The sequence below is a fragment of the Phoxinus phoxinus genome, assembly GCF_949152265.1.
Source record: "Phoxinus phoxinus genome assembly, chromosome: 3".
In the NCBI taxonomy this organism is placed as follows: domain Eukaryota; kingdom Metazoa; phylum Chordata; class Actinopteri; order Cypriniformes; family Leuciscidae; genus Phoxinus; species Phoxinus phoxinus.
Window position 1 is genome coordinate 43207493 of NC_136878.1, and position 20763 is coordinate 43228255.

The 20763-nt window shown below is 37.8% G+C and overlaps 1 protein-coding gene and 1 long non-coding RNA gene across 3 annotated transcripts; both read right to left on the reverse strand.

Moving 5' to 3' along the window:
- Positions 1–830: 830 nt before the first annotated feature.
- Positions 831–19451, reverse strand: rsrc2 (arginine/serine-rich coiled-coil 2). 2 transcript variants are annotated; one of them, XM_079607603.1, is made up of 10 exons: positions 19305–19451; positions 18733–18835; positions 16147–16187; positions 12963–13138; positions 12702–12854; positions 12482–12598; positions 5406–5482; positions 5058–5314; positions 4185–4274; positions 831–2249 (listed from the first exon to the last, which is right to left on the reverse strand). In XM_079607603.1, the coding sequence occupies exons 1-10, from the start codon at positions 19371–19373 to the stop codon at positions 2061–2063; spliced, it is 1272 nt and encodes a 423-aa protein (XP_079463729.1). In that variant the 5' UTR covers positions 19374–19451; the 3' UTR covers positions 831–2060. The 2 variants fall into 2 exon arrangements, with proteins under 2 accessions (XP_079463729.1, XP_079463730.1); XM_079607604.1 differs by lacking the exon at positions 12482–12598 and having other exon boundaries at positions 19305–19430.
- On the reverse strand, positions 5741–10900 carry LOC306995743. Its single transcript, XR_013796926.1, has 3 exons — positions 8743–10900; positions 6539–6639; positions 5741–6000 (listed from the first exon to the last, which is right to left on the reverse strand). It is a non-coding gene; the product is annotated as an uncharacterized lncRNA (long non-coding RNA).
- Positions 19452–20763: the final 1312 nt, after the last annotated feature.

Below are 20763 nucleotides of genomic sequence, written 5' to 3' on the forward strand. Positions count from 1 at the left end.
CTCCGCCGTTCTATACGGTAATTTCTCGACTGTGCGACAGAGAGTCGAGTGGTTATGACGCAATCGTTAGCCTATTTTTACAAAAACGGCTTCTACGAGGCCATAACGTAAGATACAAGGTAATGGAGCCTTTTATACATTGTCGTGTTTTTTTTTTAAACAAATAATGGACAAATGGAGTATTTGGACGCCTCAGATGTAAAGTTATTCGCTGTCAAAGTGACGCCAAAATGAATGGGAGTCAATGGAGTGCTAACAGCAGGTGAAGTTCTTGCACAATGGCGGCTCCCGGGGAGGCTTCAGTTTCCGGCGGATGGATTACCCCCTTGTCCACGTCCCGTCGTCTGAACTGCGTTGCAGACATGCGGAGCAGTCCGCAGAGAGTGGAGTCTGCCTTCTCAGACAATCCAACTGATTTGGAGCCTTTTCTGGGAGGCGGAGATTGATGTATTCGCCTCAGAGGTGAACGCACAGTTCTTGTCGCTGACCAATGCCTCCTCCCAGCCGCCTCTATGCTTTAAAGTGGAAGGTCTTTGTGTAGGAAGAAAAATGAAGACCCGGTGAGCTGTGCTGTGTCTTGTCATTTTATCATTTTTACAAAACTGTCTGGATAAAGGGCGTACATCTACTTTCAAGGTGTATGTGGCTACCATTCCAGCTTTCCACAGGACAATCACATCCACATGCCAAATCAGTCAATAATGTCACCTGATGTTAGACCAGTCCGTTCAAAAAAGTTTGAGAAGAGCGCACAAAATTGCGAGAGACTGCATCATGTAGCAACTCAGAATGTAATAACTGCAGTCAAATGTAACAAATGTTCATAATGTAATGTTTATCAATTTAATACAATTGTGAATACGTTTTTTTTTTTTTTTTCATTTTATGAGAAATGCATAATAAACTCACTGTCATGAAATAATTTTATAATGAAAACAAGACATTTTGTAGTAATCCATAATTTCCCACAAAAGTGCATTAAATTGTAGTATTATAAACTTCTAATTATCACAATAATCATGTATGTTCTTGAGGCACATGAGGATCACATGAGGATATTAAATGTTTTTAAATTTGATTTTGATTGGAACCGTTTATCAAACATTGTGAGGACCAATATTGAGGACCTTTCACATAACACCATTTTCAACTAAAAACAGACCCATTAATACATTTAGTATCCATTATTACGGTTGTGTCCATCTTTTTAACTTAACAGATTGGTCTTTTTGAGCGTCACCACCAAGATTACATCAGCCAAAATGTAAAAATTAGGAAACTTTCATTTAGGCCTAATGACCACACTAAATGAGAGCAAGTAATGGTGTGTTGTTGCCCTTCAGCTAACATACACAGCAGCTATTTCTAATTATTTGAGTAGTAAGCCTATTTTATTAAGTTAAGCTAGCTAGGTTTGCCTAATCACAAGTAACATTACGATAACCAAATGTTTAAAGTGGAGGTTTCAGCTGTTCCAATCTCATTTTCTCTTAGTGTAATAAGAACAAGCCAAATATCACAAATGTTTGATCTTCATTTAAGATAAGTATTTTACATGAATACATTTTTTATTGTTTCAAGTGTGAAATGTATTGTGTTTTTTTGTTTCCCAACCGAAACTTATGAAATGTCTGCCATGTTAATTTGTGCCCTTAATATATTTATGTAGTAACCATTTTATTAAAAGCAATAAAGCATTAACAATATAGCATCGCCCCTAGTACCCAAGGCAGAAATGGATTCACACCCGTTGGTCCGTTGATATTTCAGGAATTGCTAGCTTCAGGGAGTCTCAATACAAACACAGTGAAATATACAATCACATTCCCCCACCCAAAATCCAAATGGAAGCTTTACAATATTAAACACAAGCAACAATATATGTTTGTGCAATCAACTGTATTTACATGTGAATTTTGCAAAATGAATAAAACAACAGATCTGATGAATTATACATGCAAGCTAATGCACCAGCATTCTCTACAAGCACGTACAAACCAGCTTTACAGGGGCAACATCGGCCAGAATTTACAGAGACGAGAAGCACAAGTACAGAATGTTCAGACAGCATCCATGCCCCTTGATGAAAAAGAGGAGGAGAAACCGAGGCCCATTCCCCTCTGCGTGTGTGTCTGTGAGCGGGCCATCTCGTACTGGACGTCCAGGTTGCGAAACATCTCTTCCTGCTGCTGCAAGGTTTTAAGACCTTCTTCGTTAGTAGCTCCTGATGAAGTACCTTCCTCTTCACCCTATGGGGAACACAATCAATCAGAACATTTCTATATTAAAGGATAATTCCGGTATTTAACACCTTGAGTCTATATTGTAGTTTGTTTTGGATGAACAAGAGTGGTGGACAACATTTTTTTTAAACATGGTTCCTCTCTCGAGTTTTTGACTATAAAAGAATTGGCCATGGACCCATTTAACATTGGAGTCAATGGGCATGTCCGAAAATGCCATTAAAACAGCCAAAATTGTTTGTTTTCAAAACTGTGCAACTTACCGAGTGATTAGTGATGTTAGTTGATGTTCCAGAACCAAAAAGTGTTGCGAAATACAGTTTCTGTTGTGTTTTATTCGTCATTTTGTAAAATCCCATTGTTGAAAAAATAGTTCCACTATAGCAAAATAAACAGATTGGAATCATATATTGCGACGATATATTGTTTATAATCATCAACGAACACCACTAACCACTCGGTGAGTTTAACAGTTTTGTAAACGAACATTATTGGCTGTTTTAATGACATTTTCGGACATGCCCATTGACTCCAATGTTAAATGGGTCCATGGCCAATTCTATTATAGTCAAAAACTCGAGAGAGGAACCATTGTCAAAAAAATGTTGTCCACCACTCTTGTTCATCCAAAACAAACTACAATATAGACTCAAGGTGTTAAATACCGGAATTATCCTTTAAAGAGGCCTTATTATGCCACTTTTTCAAAGTCTTGGTTTTGCTTTTTGGCTAGAATAGGTTTTTATTCTTGAAAGTAAAAAAAAAAAAAAACACGTTTCTTTCATATTACTCTATTGTTGTTGCAGCTCCTCTCTTCTCAGTCTGTCAGTAACGCTCTTTAGTTTCTGTCTCTATGAAGACCCTTTCATAAAAGCACATTGTGCTCTGATTGGTCGGCTGGACTAGTGTGTTGTGATTGGTCAACTGCTTTGAGCATGTTTGGGAAATGTCCTGCCTCTTACCACAGCCATGTGTTTCAACACTACTAACTAAGGCCTCATCCACACTACTGCGTTTTAGTTTAGAAACGGAGAATTAAAACGAATACGATCTCCGTCCACACCAGCGTTTTAGCGGCGTATTAGAATTGATCTCCGTCCACATTAAAACGACTGAAAACGCGGATCACATGACAATTCACCAACACGTAAACTGTAAACAGGCGCATGTAGGCAGTTATAGCATTGTAAAATGCATTATTTATTTGCACAACATCTGCTAGCAAAGACATCGACGTCAGTAACGCTTGTAATTCGTTATCCAGGCTGTTTTTTTATATTTTCTTCCCGGGGACGGGTCATGTGATGGGTGTCTGACGAATCAGGGAAGGATACGCCATGACTGATGACACCCAATCATAGAGCCGAGCGTGAGCCTCTGCGTCATCATTTCTATAGTCCTCCGTTTTGACCGTCTTCACTAAAACGCACTCCGGAGATTGAAAACACAAAACGGGGTCGGGTGCGTTTTTAAACTTCTCCGTTTTAGGTCTTCGTTTTTGCAGTTGTAGTCTGGACGGGAGGTGCAAACGTAGCAAAAGGTCTCCGTTTCTAAACGAAAACGCAGTAGTGTGGATGGGGCCTAACTCAACCAGGCCTTGTCCCTTTATTCTGTTTGCCTTGGGCAGGAATTATTTATTTAAATAAGGAATATTATGACGTTCGTTTCTGGAAGAAAACTCAAGACTATAATGGAGGCGTTTCAGGGAGTTCAGAAACACTGACACTGATATAGAGAGAATAACTCCCACTGGAATGACTTTGTTACTTTGCAGAGCTTTTCATGCTAAAACAACAACATTACAGACTAAACCATTTGAACATGTAAAAAAAAAAAAAAGCATAATAGGACCCGTAGTAGATAATAGGAGATTTCTCCATTTGACACATTAAAAACATTTTAAATACATTAATGTAATATTTAATATAGGAAAACACTTACTTTAATTCCCATAAGCTTGCGAAATTTCACATTTTGGTCTTTATTGCCAAAATTCAAGCTCTCCCAAAGCTCAGCTGTCTGTGACTTGTCCTACAACATAAACGTATATTAATACTGGACAAATGCTTCCATGTCTGGAATGACAAACTACCAGTAAACAATTACATAATGAAAATAATTTAATCAAGCTCAATTTTATTTACAAAATTCAGCATTCTTAATGGTCTCCAAAATACTGCCATTTATAAAGGCTATAGTTATGAGATAAGATTATGAATGTTAAACTACATGACTTATGACGTCTCTCCAAGGTAGGCTGCGTTTACTATCAAACGTCATGATTATCTCCATTTCAATTGTTGGTTGTTTGTTAGTTTAACCCATTTAAGAGATTGACTAATGATCTTATAGAGCAAACAGGCCTTCAGGCATGACAAGCTTGCATAGAGTACAAGTAAAGATGTATGATTTTAAAAGAGTTTCATCTCAAATCGATATCTCTTATCCCCATAATTATGTATGTGGTGAAATGCTCTGTAATAAGTGGTATGACTTTATACCGTATCCCTAAAATGTCCGTCTAGTTTAAACTTTACACACTAGCAACTGCTCTCTCGATGGAAGCTTTGGGTTTAAAGAGCTAATAAAATATTTCAACTCAAATAAACATTTCATGTCTAAATGTTTAGTTGCAAGTAGCAAGTTACAAGTAGTGTAATAACTGAATTATGTACATCCAGACGGTTGTTATCGCAGAATAAACCCTCTCAGGCTGATGCAAGACCCTGATCCTGATCACCCTGTCGGGGTTTATTCTGCAATAACAACCGTCTGGATGTACATTATCTCTCATTAAGAGCAACTCGTCCTCACCCCTTCTTTCTTCCCCTGCCACAACTTTTTCCTCTTCTTTTCCTGCTCGGCAAACTTCATTGGGTTGACCGCTGAGGGATTGTAGTAGCTTGGCACAGCAATGCCAGTCTCAGCCAGCGTCTTGGCCTGAAGCGCTGCCATCTGAGCTGCCATTGCGATCTGGGGAGTGACCTGTGTGCCCGAGGCCAGCAGAGCTGCGACGTTCAGCGCCGGACTGGGAGCAGTGGTGACCGGATCACACAACAGTGGAGCAGTCACTGGTGGAGAAACAACCAACAGAACATCAGATGGAGTGGGTCAGATGTGAAGCCATTACCAATGGCCATGTGACTTGTGGCAGTTACTTGCCTGCTACTTGCTCTTGTTGCCGTTTTTCCAACAACTCTTTTTCTTTCTGTTCTTGAAGCTTCTTTGCTCTCTCCAACCTAAGAGTGTGAAGTGAATGTGTTTACTGAGCATGAAGACTAGAAAGCAGTTCAAACGTCACTAATCAGCTAGAGGTGGTTTTCACACTGGGCATGTCTGCTGCGGTCCGAATCAGAGTGGGATCATTCCCGGCACAGTCTGCTTTCAGACCCATTGGATACTGAAGAACAGTGCTGCGTTTCCATTCATTTTGCATTACAAACGGGAAAGGCGTGCGCAATGCAGGTCGCTATATTTTTGAGATTTTTTTTTTATTTGGTTCCATTATGCGCAATAACAGACACAACGTAATTCAACAGATGTCTGGGGGAACGTGGCTTTATGCTGTTCGTAGTCATTTTTTGAGGATACAGCTGATTGTGAGCAATTCGTTAAAAACGCTGGATGGAAGATGTGCAAAAATTCTAAAAATGCACATGCGCTCAATTGAGGCGGATAATTTTATCCAATTGACCGTTCGCATTGACTGTTCGCAAAGACCTGCCCCCTTTATTTACTGTTGTTATGTCCATCAAAGCTACACCGCTCTTAGTCTCAGCCTCAGACGTCACGCCCACGGAACGTTGGCTAAACGTCTGATGCATATGGTACACTTAACTGGAAACACTTCAGGAATGTCGAAGTCGTCATCTGATTGTTTGAATTTTATCGGATTTCCGGGGGGCGCGAGTGTCGCGTTTTTTTTTCGGTCCGCCGGGAAACAAAGCGCAGACGTGTGATTGCGGGAGAAAAACTGTTGTGTTTACATGAGTGACCATGAGCATTTATCAAGATCAGCTAAACGTAGGATTCTCAAAAGTATGCGAGGTTCACGCATTGACTCTTTAAGAGATGTCCAGGAGTTTTGTTTGAGGCACTTAGTGGAGACTTGTTGCACGCCGGTCTGTTGTTGTGGGGACATTTCCAAGCCCCGAAACGTGACGCTGAACGAAACCAACTGTAATTGGTTGTTTGACATGTCGGTCAAACGGCCTTATGGGCGGGCCTTGGCCAAAGAAAGCTGCTATGAATTCCAGACCTTCAGCCGTCAGTCTGAAGGTCTGGCTACGCGAGACTACACCGCTCTCAACAAAGTCTCAACTTTCATATTAGATACATTTTTTTAATGTAAACAATAAATACCGTTTTGTGTCTCTTTAATGTGTCTGACAGATCGCTAGAGTTGGGGTACTCGAACTCGGACTCGGACTCGAGTCCGGTCTCGAGTCCAATTTTGAATGGACTCGGACTTGTCACGCACTCGAATGAATTTGTACTCGGACTTGACACGGACTCGGGACATTTTAGACTCGGAAAAATGTCCGAGTCCAGTCGAGTCCGGGCACTGGATGACACAAAACGAAATTTTGTGAATTTTTTTTATTCAAAAACGAAACGAAACAACGTTGTTTCAGCGTTGAGCATTGTAGCCAATCACAGTTAAGTGCATAAACACAGTGGCAAATCAGAGGCGTTTTCGAGTCCGCATGCGAATAATTCGCTCAAAATGTATGTTTAGAATCAGCACGAGCTTTATCCTTTCGCAAATCCCCTCATAAACAACAAAGTCTCTCTAGACGCAATATAAATAAGATATTCACTGTGCAGTGCGGACAACTTCAGTCAGTGTTTATGACGAGAGTTTTAGGGAGAGTGCCGAACGCGGTAAGTGATGGCTTAAAGGGAGCGCTGTTGACAATCTAAATAGTTTTGTTTTTCATACTTCTAGAGGACCAGTGGTTACGTTCACACTGTAAGTTATAAAGAGTGATAACTGCATTTAAATGTGGGATTGAATCCACTTAATTTTTGTCCTTTGAGTCATGAAATTGCGATGATTTGACACATAGCAACATAAGACCGTGATAACCATAGCAACATTTTGGCGTCTGATAATGTTATCATTTTTGTTGCATTTATACTTTAGTCATAAGTTTACATACTCCTTGCAGAATCTCCAAAATGTTATTTTTATATGTTTTTTAATAAGACGGATCATACACATTGTTTCTATTTAGTACTGCCCTGAAAAAGCTTTTTCACATAACAGATGTTTAATAGCCTAAATAAAATACAAACACAAAATAAAGACAAATTACATAGGCTCGATTTTAATATTGTGTCTGAATGATCCACAACTTTTTTTTTTTTTTTTTTTTTTTTTTTTTTTTTATGTTTAAGGAAAAATCATCCAGCTCCTGCACATTCTTTGCTTTTCCAGCATCTTCTGCATATTTGACTCCTTACTAGCAGTGACTATGATTGTAAGATCCATACTTTCACACTGGTGACAACTGAGGGACTCATACACAACTATTACAAACCCTGCAAACATTTAGTGATGCACAAGAAGGAAGCATCCGTTAAGAGCCAAGAGGTGTAAACTTTTGAACTGGATCATTGGTGTAAATTGGTCTTATTTGTTTAAAAATGCATTCATTAATTTAGTCCAACCCTTCAGAGGCTAAATAAGATATTGGCATGTACAACACAATAAGAAAAATTTAAACATCATCATCTTGCTCAAAAGTTTACCCCTGGCTCTTAATGCATCGTGTTGCATTATTAAGCATTACCTTGCAGATTCTAAAAGATGTACAATAGGTAAACGTATGACTGTAACTATACATTGCAATCATTTTGTAAGGTTTAAAATATTAATTTAAGAGCTCAGTGTTGAGACCTTTCGCCGGGATTTGATTGACAGGTGATCTGACCAATTATAATGCAGATACACGCCATTTTTGTTCGACAAACAAACCAAATCAGTTAGTAGATTAAAGGCAGTGGACTTGTGTGTATTGATTTCTTTTTTAGAAATTTGTGCTATAACTAGAAGAGATTATCAGTTCACGTGCTGCTTGAACTGAGGCCTACACATTAAAGCACCACAAAACAGTATTTATCATTTGAATTTCATAAAAATTAAAACAATTGAAAGCTGAGACTTTATTTCAAACCAAAAGTACCCTGCTCTGTCTTGTCTGTTGGCACATTGTTAGTGTCCTCTTTGCTCCGACCGAGAACATGTGGAGTGAGAGAGGAATGGCTTGTCGGACGTAGCAACAGTAACGAAGAGGGGCGGGTCTTTGTGAAAGGTCAATTTCAAATCATTTAAATCTTTGTGGACTCGGCCGGACTCGACTCGGACTCGGATGTTAAGGACTCGGACTCAAGTCCGACTCGACCCTCTTTGGACTCGGACTTGGACTTGTACTCGGTTGTTAAGGACTTGGACTCGACTCGGACTCGACAAAGGTGGACTCGGACCCAACACTACAGATCGCGGTAGAGCCTCAGTTAAAGCTGCTCGTGAACCGATCATCTCTTCCTTCTAGTTCATTTATAGCATCAAATAAACATAAGGAGGAATGTTGTTTTAACCGCGGAAAGGCGTCAGTACACTCCGTTTTTCAAGTTTAAATCCTCCAACATTAATCTACTAACTCTCCTGACTGCTTTGTCAGACAAAAATGGCAGATTCAGCAAATGGCGGATTATGATTGGTCAGATCACCGGTCAATCAAACTCCCTGCGAAGGGTCAATTAAGACAAAACAAATGGAAACACATTTACTGAATAAACAGAGGACGTGATTGGATAACTGGACTAACCAGCAGATCAGTTTCATTGCACAGCTTCTCAAATGTTGGTTTGATCATTCTGAAATGCCAGAGCCAAAGTCTGTCATCAGAAAGTGTCTCTCAGGATTGTGTTTTCAAACGCCAGGCATCCGAACGAAAGTCAATATGAAATCAAGTTTATTGCGTTGCATCGGTGTGCTTTGAGGTGATTTATGATGCATAAAAAAAATAGAGCCACAGTGGCTTTCCCGATTGCATCAGCTTCCATTTTTATTACCGATATTTTGCACCAACTTCCCAAGAAGTGAGAGTTTTGTTCTCTTGAACGACCAGGACAGAAATGGTGCTTTATTGGCAAACGTTTTGTGGGATATGCCTATTTTGCGCATCATAAGTTAAATTCGCAACTTTAGATTAAAAAAATCGCTAGTCTGCCTGCTGATCAGCATTCAACATAACTAATCTGTCATGCAAACCGTGCACTTTATCAGACTAAACTGCCAGTGTGAAAGCCTGCTTATTGTACTAACAGTCAGCATGATAAAACCCTCTCAGAAAAGTTGTGTTTATTAATTCATCTCTACTTCAACAAATATCAAAGCATTAAGCATTGTTCACATTAGTATGCAGAGACTACAGGTTTGTGAGGTGTTGTTGAGACAGTAAGTTGCTTATATGTTGTTATATACTTATAAACTGGGGCCGGATTCACAAAAATCTTCTTAAGAAAGAAGAAAATTCTTAAGAATTTAACTTTAAAGAAGATCGTAAGAATGTTCCTAAAAATTCTTAAGAAGTTCTCTAATATTTTATTAAGAACAAGGTGTGATTTGATTGATAAGCTATTTTGATTGATTTGTTATTTGGTTTAATTGCTGAAGACTCGCTGAATGAAAAACACCTCAAAGCCCGTCTTTTTGCACAGCCTGCAGATTACCGTAGACATAAGCGTACAGATTATTTTCATCGCGACTGGCTTGACGAGAGTTAATCACTCAGCGTCGTGTTTTTAATGTGCCGTATCAAGTTAAAATCGTTATTTTAAAGTCCCCCTGTAGTCAATTTAATCCATTAAAACTCATCTTTGATCACCAAAATGACATATTTAAATGTTTTTTACTATGCAACTACACCCTTGCTTCATTTAGTTTACGCGGAACCACGAATATGCAAATTAGCCCCGCCTCCACTCACTCACACCAGCTCAGAGATTCACTCGCTCAACTTACTGAGGTAAACGCTGCACAATAATAAAGCCCTTTACAACGCCGTACACATAAAGGTAATTATTATAATTAAACTTTTGCTTGACTATGTTATCAAACAGCTAATAATGTGTTGCTAATGTTGCACAAATCATGTTCCCATTTCGCCATCTCAGTCGCTTTGAGCAACTAAGAATGTCATTGGAGAAAGGCATATCATCATAACATCGTAATATACATCATATTCATAATTCACCCGCTATATTGCTAAATGTATCTGATTTTTCTTGACTCCCCTGCTTTGCAGCTTTTAATGATATGCTAAAGCCCGCCGGCTCGTTGAACTGATTGGTTACAAGGTAGTTTGTGACGCAAGAAACACCGTCGATTTCAAACCACGGTTTTGAGACTGTCTTTAGATCGCTGCCGTTTTAAGGAGAAAATACTCAATGGTGTTAACATGAATTTGCACATGGTTTGTCTTAAAGCATATTAAAAACACCACATAGACATAAAACAACATTAAAAACTTGATTTTCACCACAGGGGGTCTTTTAAAAAAAGCCTCAAGATGCAGCGGTCTTTCCCATTCATTTGCACTCCGTCTTTCTTGCGCTCTCTCTAGAGCAAATGAGTCCTGTATCAGTGATGCCTCGCTAGTTATAGCTTGAGGCTGTGTTTACACGGAAACGATCTGAAGAGAAAACGCAAAAGTGGTGTTGCGTTATCACTTTTTATTCTGCGTTTAGACGAGCGTTATGGGGGGGGGGGGGGGCGCTGACACAGTTTTTCATGTTTAATACGGTAAAGTTGCTGCTTTAACCCTCGGTGCTCTTCGCGTGTCGCTCAAAAATGACAGAATTTTTTGTCAATGAAATGAATGCTATATTTTAGTTTGATAATGTTTTGTTATTTTCCTGAACTGGCGCATGCCTGTGACGTAAACGCGTACGCGACGCCTTCACTGTCTAGCAGACTTTTGCGTTTTTACCCTTTAGACGGGAACGCGATGGTGGAGAGTTTTTAAAATTTCCACTCTGGAGGGTGGTTTAATTTTTTTGCGTTTTTAAACCCCAAAAACGCCGTCGCGTGTAAACGAAAGGCACATCTGATAAAATATTTGTACGCTTTCACCCGCGAGCGTTCTCGTGTAAACAGGGCCTGAGTGAGCGCATCGTATACGCGCAAATGATCAATGTCACTTGATCATCCACATTCATGGTACTAGTAGTAATATGCATTATATTTAGCTAGCTAGCGTTCTATTGTAATGCTTAATATTTGAAACAACCCAATAAATTCATTAAACATCTTACATTTGGGTATTTAAGACCGGTTGGAAGTTATCCTAACTTTAAAAAGTTATTTATGATTTTTAAGAACATTCTTTTCAGGAATAAAAATACTTAAATTTTATCTATAAGGAGAAAAAAAAGATAAGAACATTCTTAGGAAAGTTTTTTTGGGAAAACAAAATATATTTGATCCAAAGTTAGAAAAGAAGAAGAAATTGGCAGTTAAGAATTGTATTTTTAATGTTTCGTGAATCCGACCCCTGTTTAAGTAAATAGGTAGAGTGGAAATTCAACTGATTTTTGACAATATTTCTAAATCAAACAGTTATAACCTTTTCTGGGAGTATATCTACACATACACAGTATACAACAAAAGTGAGTAAACCCGCTTTAATTATAATTTGACAAATAAAGTATTTCCTCTTATGAACAATCGAAAACAAACACCTTGAAAACACAGGCCACAAGGTACAAACTCAACACAAATAAAAGAAGTGAGGACACCTGTTCAACTTAGAAGTATAGCAATTACTGTAAGGTGATACAAGTCGACAAGAAAAAGAAGTTGCGACAGTCTTTTCTACCTTATATCGAGTGAAATGGCTTCTCGGGCCAGAAAAAAAATGTAGGACGGGACTTGATTTTGTCTATTGGGAATTGATTGGATGGTTGTGGTTTTCTATTGGTGGATCTCAGGTGAGTGACAGGTTGCCCCGCCCTCTCGCCAGTTAAAACATCATCAAAGAAGAGAAGAGAAGAGATGTGACTGCAAGAGTGAGGGGAAATTATTTTGATTAAAGATTATGAGCGCACATGAATTTAAAACAATTTGATTTGAAGTAATATTGCACAGGTGTGTACTCACTTCTGCTATATACTGTGTATAAAATCCAAGTAGTTTATTTTGTGCTTCCAGGCAACAGATGTCACTCTACCTTCTAGCCAATGCTTCCTGAGCATCCATGGCTGTGTTTCTACCCCTGAAGGTCACAGGGCTAACTGACCGACTGCGACTTTTTCTCCGCGCTTTCTCTGTCCTCTTCTTCTTCTCCCTAGATAAAATCGGACCATCTCACGGTTTAAGCAGAAATCAGCATTTTCATTTAGTTTCACTCACAAAAAGAAAGATCCCAAACACACAAAATCTTTGTCCACCTGCTCTTGCTACGGCTCCTGCTGTGATGTCTGTGTTTGCTTCTGGAGTTTGAGCGAGACCTGGCACGTCTCTTTTTCTCACGACTCCTCGACCGCCGTTCACCACTGCGTGAGCGAGATCTTCTTTTGTCCCAGTTTCGACCGTGATGTCGTCTTCGGGGGGAAACATTAATTCACATCAAAGCACACTAAGCCTTCACATACTGACACGTTGCATGAATGAAACATCAAATCAGAATGACAAACGTCAAACGAAAATACCTTTCCTTTGAGCGGGACCTCGACAGGCTTCTCGGCCTGGAGGACTTCTTGTCTTTTCTGCGATGTCGTTCCTCCACTTCTTCGGACAGCCTGTCTCGGCCTTTGTCTGACATCTCCATCTGCTCCTCTGATCCACTCTGACATTTCAGAGCTTTCTCAGAGTCTTTCTTCCGTGCCTGTTTTAAGAAGAATTGGTCTCTTTCAGGAAAATAGTGCAATAAAGAGAGTTAGTAAGTTGATTTAACAACAAACTTGCCAAAATAATTCTGACAAGAAAAACACTATTTAAATTCTTATTTATAAAAGCTCTTCCACCACCATCCGAGTGCAGCATGTACAGTTACATTTAACACAAATGAGTGCACTTAACCAGCACATTTACACCTAGCTCAATACTAAAAAAAAGCACGGGAGATCTTTGTCTATCAGAGTTCTGCAGATTTGAACTGGCATTTCGTTTTTCTCTTACGCAAAGTCAACATGAAATCAAAATAAACCCCATTTACTTGCATGTTCCTGGTCTTATTCTACTTGACTTATCGGTCACATTATTCACATAACAGCTTTTGGATTTGTAGAGTGAATTTGAGCTAGCCACTGTCTTGGAGTCTCAAAATATGGCCTAAATTTACATTTATATCCTCCATACATCTCCACATATCTGACCACAAGCTCAGATTTGACCTCAATGGACAACTTGCATTGAGCTTCGTGACTGTTTTGAAAGAGTACAACTCATTTATTTCCGTATTTCCATTTTTCAATGTGCTGTGTCGACTAGTTGACTAAACGCAACCTAAAATGAGTGTCAGCAGGATGATTTAAAAATATGGACATTTTCAGGGACAGGAGAAGAGATATTCTGATGATTACAGGGTCAAGTTTTAATCCAACCCAAGCTGATCTGAGAAAGGCTGTTAAACATGTGAGATTTTCCACGCTAAACTAGTGACCGCGATGCTGAAGTGTGTGAGACCTGATGAATATGATCAGTACAAACGTTTATTTTTATTAAATATTTTAATCACTATTCTGTCATTTTTCATTGTCAATCATTTAACTGTATTTACATTTAAGCCTGAATTCTTAGTAGTAGTAGCGCTGTCAATGCATTACCGTTTAAGATTAATTAAATATAAAATATTGTTACATTTATTTAAGGCGCGTACTGCGCGCGCATTCATTTTAAACTATTTTAAAAGTCTGGAATATGAGCACCAACACACACAAGCAATCCTTTTTATCATTCAAATTAATTCAAAAATGTAAAGTCAACAGGTATGAAATATATTTAATAAGCAGTTAATGCGAAGACGAGCACTGGACTGCTGCAGGTTAGTGGGAAAATATATTTATAGGAACATTTCAGCAGGTTCAAGATAACTAATGTTAAAGCAGAGATCATGATTCATTGTTTTAATCAATTGACAGCCAAAAAACGTAGTAATAATCTGCATTGTCATGAGTAACTGTCTATGTAGGCGCACTGAACGCTGTTACTGGAAACTCTCGAGTACCAATAAGTAGAAAGCGCAAGTAGTTGTGCAAGTAGTCCACTGAGTCAATTGAAGATCAAGTAAATTGGGTTGGGAATGCTGTTTCATGTTGACTTTAAAGGGCATTTTACATGATACGAGAAAAATTTCTTGCAATCTTGCCATCTCTTATGTGTACAGGCACTGCCATACAAATAAGCAATGTAAAACACGGAAGCGCAAGTGGCGGAAACGTAATAATTAATGATGCCCACTTGTGCAAGTAAACGAAAAAATCCTATTCAGACATGATTACACGTTTAAACATCGCATTGTGTTGCACGCAAGTGAGAGCTAATAAAAAGAGTATTTATTAATTTTAGGTGTAATGCCATTTATTTCTCCATAAAATGTGTGTGTTCATTTGAGAAATGCAAAGATAATACAGCCAAAAGTAAGAAAAATGGCTTTAAAGTTTGTGTTAAGAGTGGATCTTATATTTACTGTAGCAGGGTTATTATACTAAACTAAATTAAAAATATGGTAAAACTTTATTTTAAAGTGACGTAGTTACTACATGTACTTACTATATGAATTATGCATAATTAAAAGTAACTCTATAGTAAGTACATGTAGTTAATATTCTTATTTAAGAATATTACTACGTCACCAAATGTAACAAAAAATATTTATGTTCATTGAAAAAGCTAAAATAAAATTATTAACTGGAAATAAATAACTAAAATGGAAAGTAAAATAAATGAAACCTAAAGAGCAATATTTAATAACAACAAAAAATAATAATAAAAATTACAAACGCACATGAAATTATTTGCATGTTTCTAAAATTAACATGCAAACTAAAAAAAATAAAAGCCTATTAAAAATATGAATAAGACTCAAATGAACTAAAACAACACTGCAGTTTTCACAACTAAGATGTGTAATCACTGTGTTTAGGCTTTGTAGGGCAGAATAGGTTAACTAAATATTACGGTAAATATAATATCATTTCAATAAATCTCAGCGGTTGTACACAACAAAGTGGCATGATTCCTGTGAACTGTTCTACCTCCTGCCCTGCTCTCCCATTAAAAGTGAACTCACGGTCACTGTGTACAGCGGAAAAAGCCAATTATGACCAAATTCATCTTAAAAAAATAATTTCAGTGGTTTTAAACCGGATCATAACATTTTGCAAATCTGCAAGCATTCATATGGGAAATGACCACTCATTTTTTTCCATTGCAATTCTGAGCTGGCATCTACAAAAAAAGGGGTTGTGAGACAAAAAGATCTATTTATAGGCAAATAAGTTTAAATGACTGATAGTTACCTGTCCAGGTAGTAGGCATATAATTTTGCTATCTGTCAGCAGCGTCTTCTGTTCAGAGAGTCTCTTCGTGCATTAGCACGCTGAGTGTAATTTATTGTACAAATGTTATCATATGGTCTAAAATACAGGACGTTAAAAAAGCTCCCAAACAGACATTTCTCTCCATCTGTTATCAACATTAATATTATTTAATATTACATGCACTTGTGATTATATCAGTGCTTTTCCTCTCAGTCTGGCATTTCATTTCTTACTGTCTAAGCTGCATACTTACCACCGGCTAAAACTAGAAATGCCAGCTGTAAAACTACTGATGATGATGTGACCAGTTTAATTTAGGTCTACATGACATCAATGGACTAAAATTAGTTACCTCTTTGCTTCTGCTGTGGCTTCTTCTGTGCCTCTTGTCTCCTAAAAGACAAAAAGATACAAATAAATGATTGTTTGAAGGACACTGGAGGATTCAAATTACATTTGCAGGTGAAACTCGAAAAATTTGAATATGGTGCAAAAGTTCATTTATTTCAGTAATTTAACTTAAAAGGTGAAACTAATATATTATATAGACTCATTGCATGCAAAGTGAGATATTTCAAGCTTTATTTGTTATAATTTTGATGAATATGGCTTACAGCTTATGAAAACTTTTCACAATATTCTAAATTTGAATGTGGGGTTTTCATAAGCCGTAAGCCATAATCATCAAAATTATAACAAATAAAGGCTTGAAATATCTCACTTAGCATGTAATGAGTCTATATAATATATTAGTTTCACCTTTTAAGTTGAATTACTGAAATTAACTTTTGCACCATATTCGAGTTTCACCTGTAACTTTTTAAAAATTAAATGGTTTGTTGATTTTTGGTTTGAATAGCAGTTTTTAGTTGGACTCGAGGCTAACAGAAGCTGGCATTTGATTCTTGACAAGGTAAGGAGAGACAAGGCGATTTTGATGATAATGTGTTTAGGCACAATGCAGCCAGTGGAGTGCCCTAAAATGTCATTGGCCAACCAAAAAGTTGACTTTATGACTGGACATCTTTCAAGATTGAGGTAGGACCTTCAACAAGGCAATATATACCGGTATATATGAACTCGTTGGTTTAAATGCTTGAATTTAGTCAAGGATAGACAGTGAAGATCAGTGACTGATGGGGAAATAACAGTCATTTACTACTTGTGAAGCACTGCATCACATTATCTCAAATACAGCTCCTTAATTTTGATATCCTAATGTTTGTGAGAAGAATCTTTTAGAATCAATGAATCTGCATATGAGATGGACATATCTGCGCATAACCTGTATGGAGGAGAAAACTGCCTAAAATTCAAACTTTGACATCGGCACGAAATTTGAGAGATTATATTACCAGATCAGAAGGTCATAGAGAAGGTGTTGTGCTCATTCCTCTCTGCCTAGCAAGCAGCCAATAAATAATGACATAACTCCATAGCCACACCTTGGGCCACCCTAGCAACCATTTAGGGCACCCTAACAACGTACAGCAAAATTAATAACAGCATCTCAGCATTTGATCATCGTAGAGACATGTGGGTGGGCTCTTTTAAAAAGGCTGTTAACTTGCTTTAGGTATCAGAGTGGCAACTGCCTAGCTACACCCTAGCAACCATTTAGAAGACCTTAACAACATGAACAAGCCATAACCAGACGCAAGAACATCGTAGAGATATGAGGATGGGCTCTTTTGACCTAGACTGCCAAGTAGCCTTTAAATATCACCTTGGCAATGTTGTAGGAAGTCTCTTTGTAAGAAATCTCCCTAGTCAAGAAGTTTCAGATATCAAATATCAGACGTTATTGTTCCAGTGAACAAAGCTGAGATGCTAGCTGTACATCTACCAACCTCAATTGTACCTCTCTCTCTCTCTTATACCATTTGCCACAGTTATTTCTTAACCTTTGTGGCTTTTTATATTGGTCAACTAGTCTATTTTTGTCAAAAGAGCATACATATTTAAACCAAGAGAGCTGCCTAACACTGTACCACAGTGAGATTGGGAGATTTCGTTGTAAATAAAACAGCCTGACAAGGTCACTGCTAAATACCAATAAATATTGAGGTATTCCACCATGTTTCTCACAGGCACGCATCCAACTAGTAAAGATCGGTACTTAAAGAAAATCCAGAGCTTCCCATTCGTATTTACGACTTTGATGTGACGTTCATGCGCATTCAACTTGTAAATACAATCTTTTTGACATGACTTGAATGCACCATAAATTTTAACCAGCACTGTAAAACATAGGCTAATTGTTGGTTTAACTTAAAAATTGTAATTAACCTGGTTGCTTTAATTTCAAGTTCATTGAATTTTTTTTTTTTTTTTTAGTTAGTCACCCTGTGGTGAAAATCAAGCTTTTAATGTTGTTTATGCGTCTATGTGGTGTTTGTAATATGCTTGAAGACAAAACATGTGTAGATTCATAGGTCAACACCATTGCTGAGTATTTTCTCCTTAAAACTGCAGTGAACTAAAACACGGTTTGAAATCGCTGGTGTTTCTGACATAAACGACCTTGTAACCAATTATGCCAACGAGTGAATCTTTGAGCTGGTGTGAGTGAGTGGAGGCTGGGATAATTTGCAAATTCATGGTAACGTATACTAAATGAAGCAAGGGTGTAAAGTTACATTCAAGCTATTTTAAGGCATAAAAATAAAGGAAAAAACGTTTAAATATGTAATTTTGGTGATCAAAGATTAGTTTTAAAGGGATAAAATGGGGACTTTAATACAATGGAGATTGGTTTAATCAACATAAACTCAAAAAGGCATGTTATCTGAACCACATGATTAATTATCAAGTTGATTTGACAAAAGAAAAAAAATAGTGAAATAAGTTCTACAGTGTGTTAGAGGTTTTTACAGAGTATGTGGGTTTTAATGGGAATGACTGCAACAACATGTCATCCTCAGTTGGTCTGGTTTACCTGACTTGCGCTTCCGCTCCACCGAGCGCGACCGGGACCGTGAACAATGCTTCGAGCTCCTGGATGTTTTGTTGGTTTCCAACCCGAACTCGGCGTCACTTGCCTGATAAATCACAAAACCAATATAGACATCGAGCCTTACTGTTTTGTTTAAAATGTAAAGAATACAAAAAGCATTAAAACACTCGATTATGAACAACAGGCACACTGAGTGTTGTCGACTGGCGTTACTAAGGAACGTAACGTAACGTTAAGTCGAATTATCCAGTTAATCGCCGCATGTTTGTGTGCATTAACGTTACGTGCTGGATAGCAGATTCAAACTAAAGTATATTACTTGTTGTCATCTCAAACACACTTCAATTTTGAACACAATAGGTTGCCATTTTAACGTTAGTTAACAGCACTGTTTTGAGCCGTGCGATTAATTCTTTTCTATTTAGCTTAGAATATGCAATCCGCCATTTTCCGAGTACAGAAGGCAGCCCCATCAATCGCTGTTTTATTATTATTATTATGTGCTTCTGTCGGATACGATCTTGCCCAAACAAGAATCAAACAAATGTACTTGCCGCCATGTTAACGAATAAAGAAAGGCTGTAGTTAATTATCGGTAGAATTCGTAAAGCTCCGTCTATCATCCGTTTCTTTAGCGGCGGAACAACAATACCCGGATGTTTCTGTCTTCTTCTCCGGATACTCGCAGAAAGCTGCAAAAACACAGCGCCACCCCTGCGGCTGGACATTATAACTACAGGTTTTTGGTGATGATTATGAAAATATATAATAATAGCTGAAAGAATCATCAATTACACAGTACCAGTACTTTAGATGAGGGAAATGTCACTGTTCTATGTACAGTAAACTAGCATATGTTGTACTCTCTTAAACGTGTAATTGTCAGTTAGCTACTTTGCAGCAATTTGTAGCCTTACTAGCCTACTGTATTTTTGCAGAATTGAGAAATGACTGTCTAGGGATATAGTCTTGTGTCAGAAAACCATAACTGATACTGTTAGGCTACTGTATACAGTAATATTTGGCCATGAAATATGCAGAGGATGCTGAATATACTCTTTATTTTACTGTACTGCTACTGTATTGTGGTGCATATTTTACATATTTTTTGATGTTGTATTCTGTAATAGACATTGAGCTGCAAAATAATTCCTGAATCCCAATAAGAGATTTTTGTTACAGTGTTACGAATTGACCACGAGTGTTCACTGTGGAGTAGTCTGTGTGTTTGTTCAGTTTTCTGTGTCATTTGAGGACAAAGATTGATTTCGACAGAAGATAATGTTTTTCACTTTTATTTTGACCTGGAAGTTTGAGGTTTGCGCAAGTTGGTGTATAGTTTTTGAGATTGTGTTTATAGTTGTGAGAAAACGGTGAATTGTTTCATGAATTGTGTGTTAATAGCAATCATGAAAAACTGTAATAACTAGAAAAGTTTGAAAAACAAATGTATGCCTTGTTTTAAAACATAAATATTTTTGTCAGTTAGGCCAGAATAGAAAGATGTTCTGGGTGTTTGCTAAAGTGTTGCTTTGGGAGGCATCACATTAAAATCTGACTAAGCACTTATTGTCACTTGCTCATCCTGACTTGTTCAAATAGTTCAGAGATCGACCGGTGAGTCCATCATTCAACGGATTTAATTTAGACTTTTATTCACAACACTGATCAGCGCATAAGAGCTTATCAATTATGATAAGACGCAAGCTCAAATGTGCTTGCACGACACGCTAGAACCAATGAAGTTTAGGTCTCATGATTTTTGCACTTTCAAACAATCATATATGAATTCAATTTGAATGAATAAAGAGATTAGTAATATTAATTTTAGCATTAGTGATAGTAAAATGAATGGCATATTATTACTGCCGCTGTGGCGACCCCAGATGAATCAGCCGAGAGAGAGAGTAATACTAATATGAATGCTAGAATAACACGTTACAATAAAGCTACATTTTTCAACATTCATTAGGTAACCTGACCTAACAGTATTAGGAGCTGCAACAACAAAAA

Excerpts from the sequence above, each read along its gene's own strand:
- rsrc2 (XM_079607603.1), bottom strand. The coding sequence starts at position 19,373 with ATGATAGACGGAGCTTTACGAATTCTACCGATAATTAACTACAGCCTT. Across the intron at positions 16,188-18,732 it reads GGAGCGGAAGCGCAAGTCAG|GAGACAAGAGGCACAGAAGA; the intron begins GTAAACCAGACC and ends TTTGTCTTTTAG. Across the intron at positions 13,139-16,146 it reads GCCACAGCAGAAGCAAAGAG|GCACGGAAGAAAGACTCTGA; the intron begins GTAACTAATTTT and ends TTCTTAAAACAG.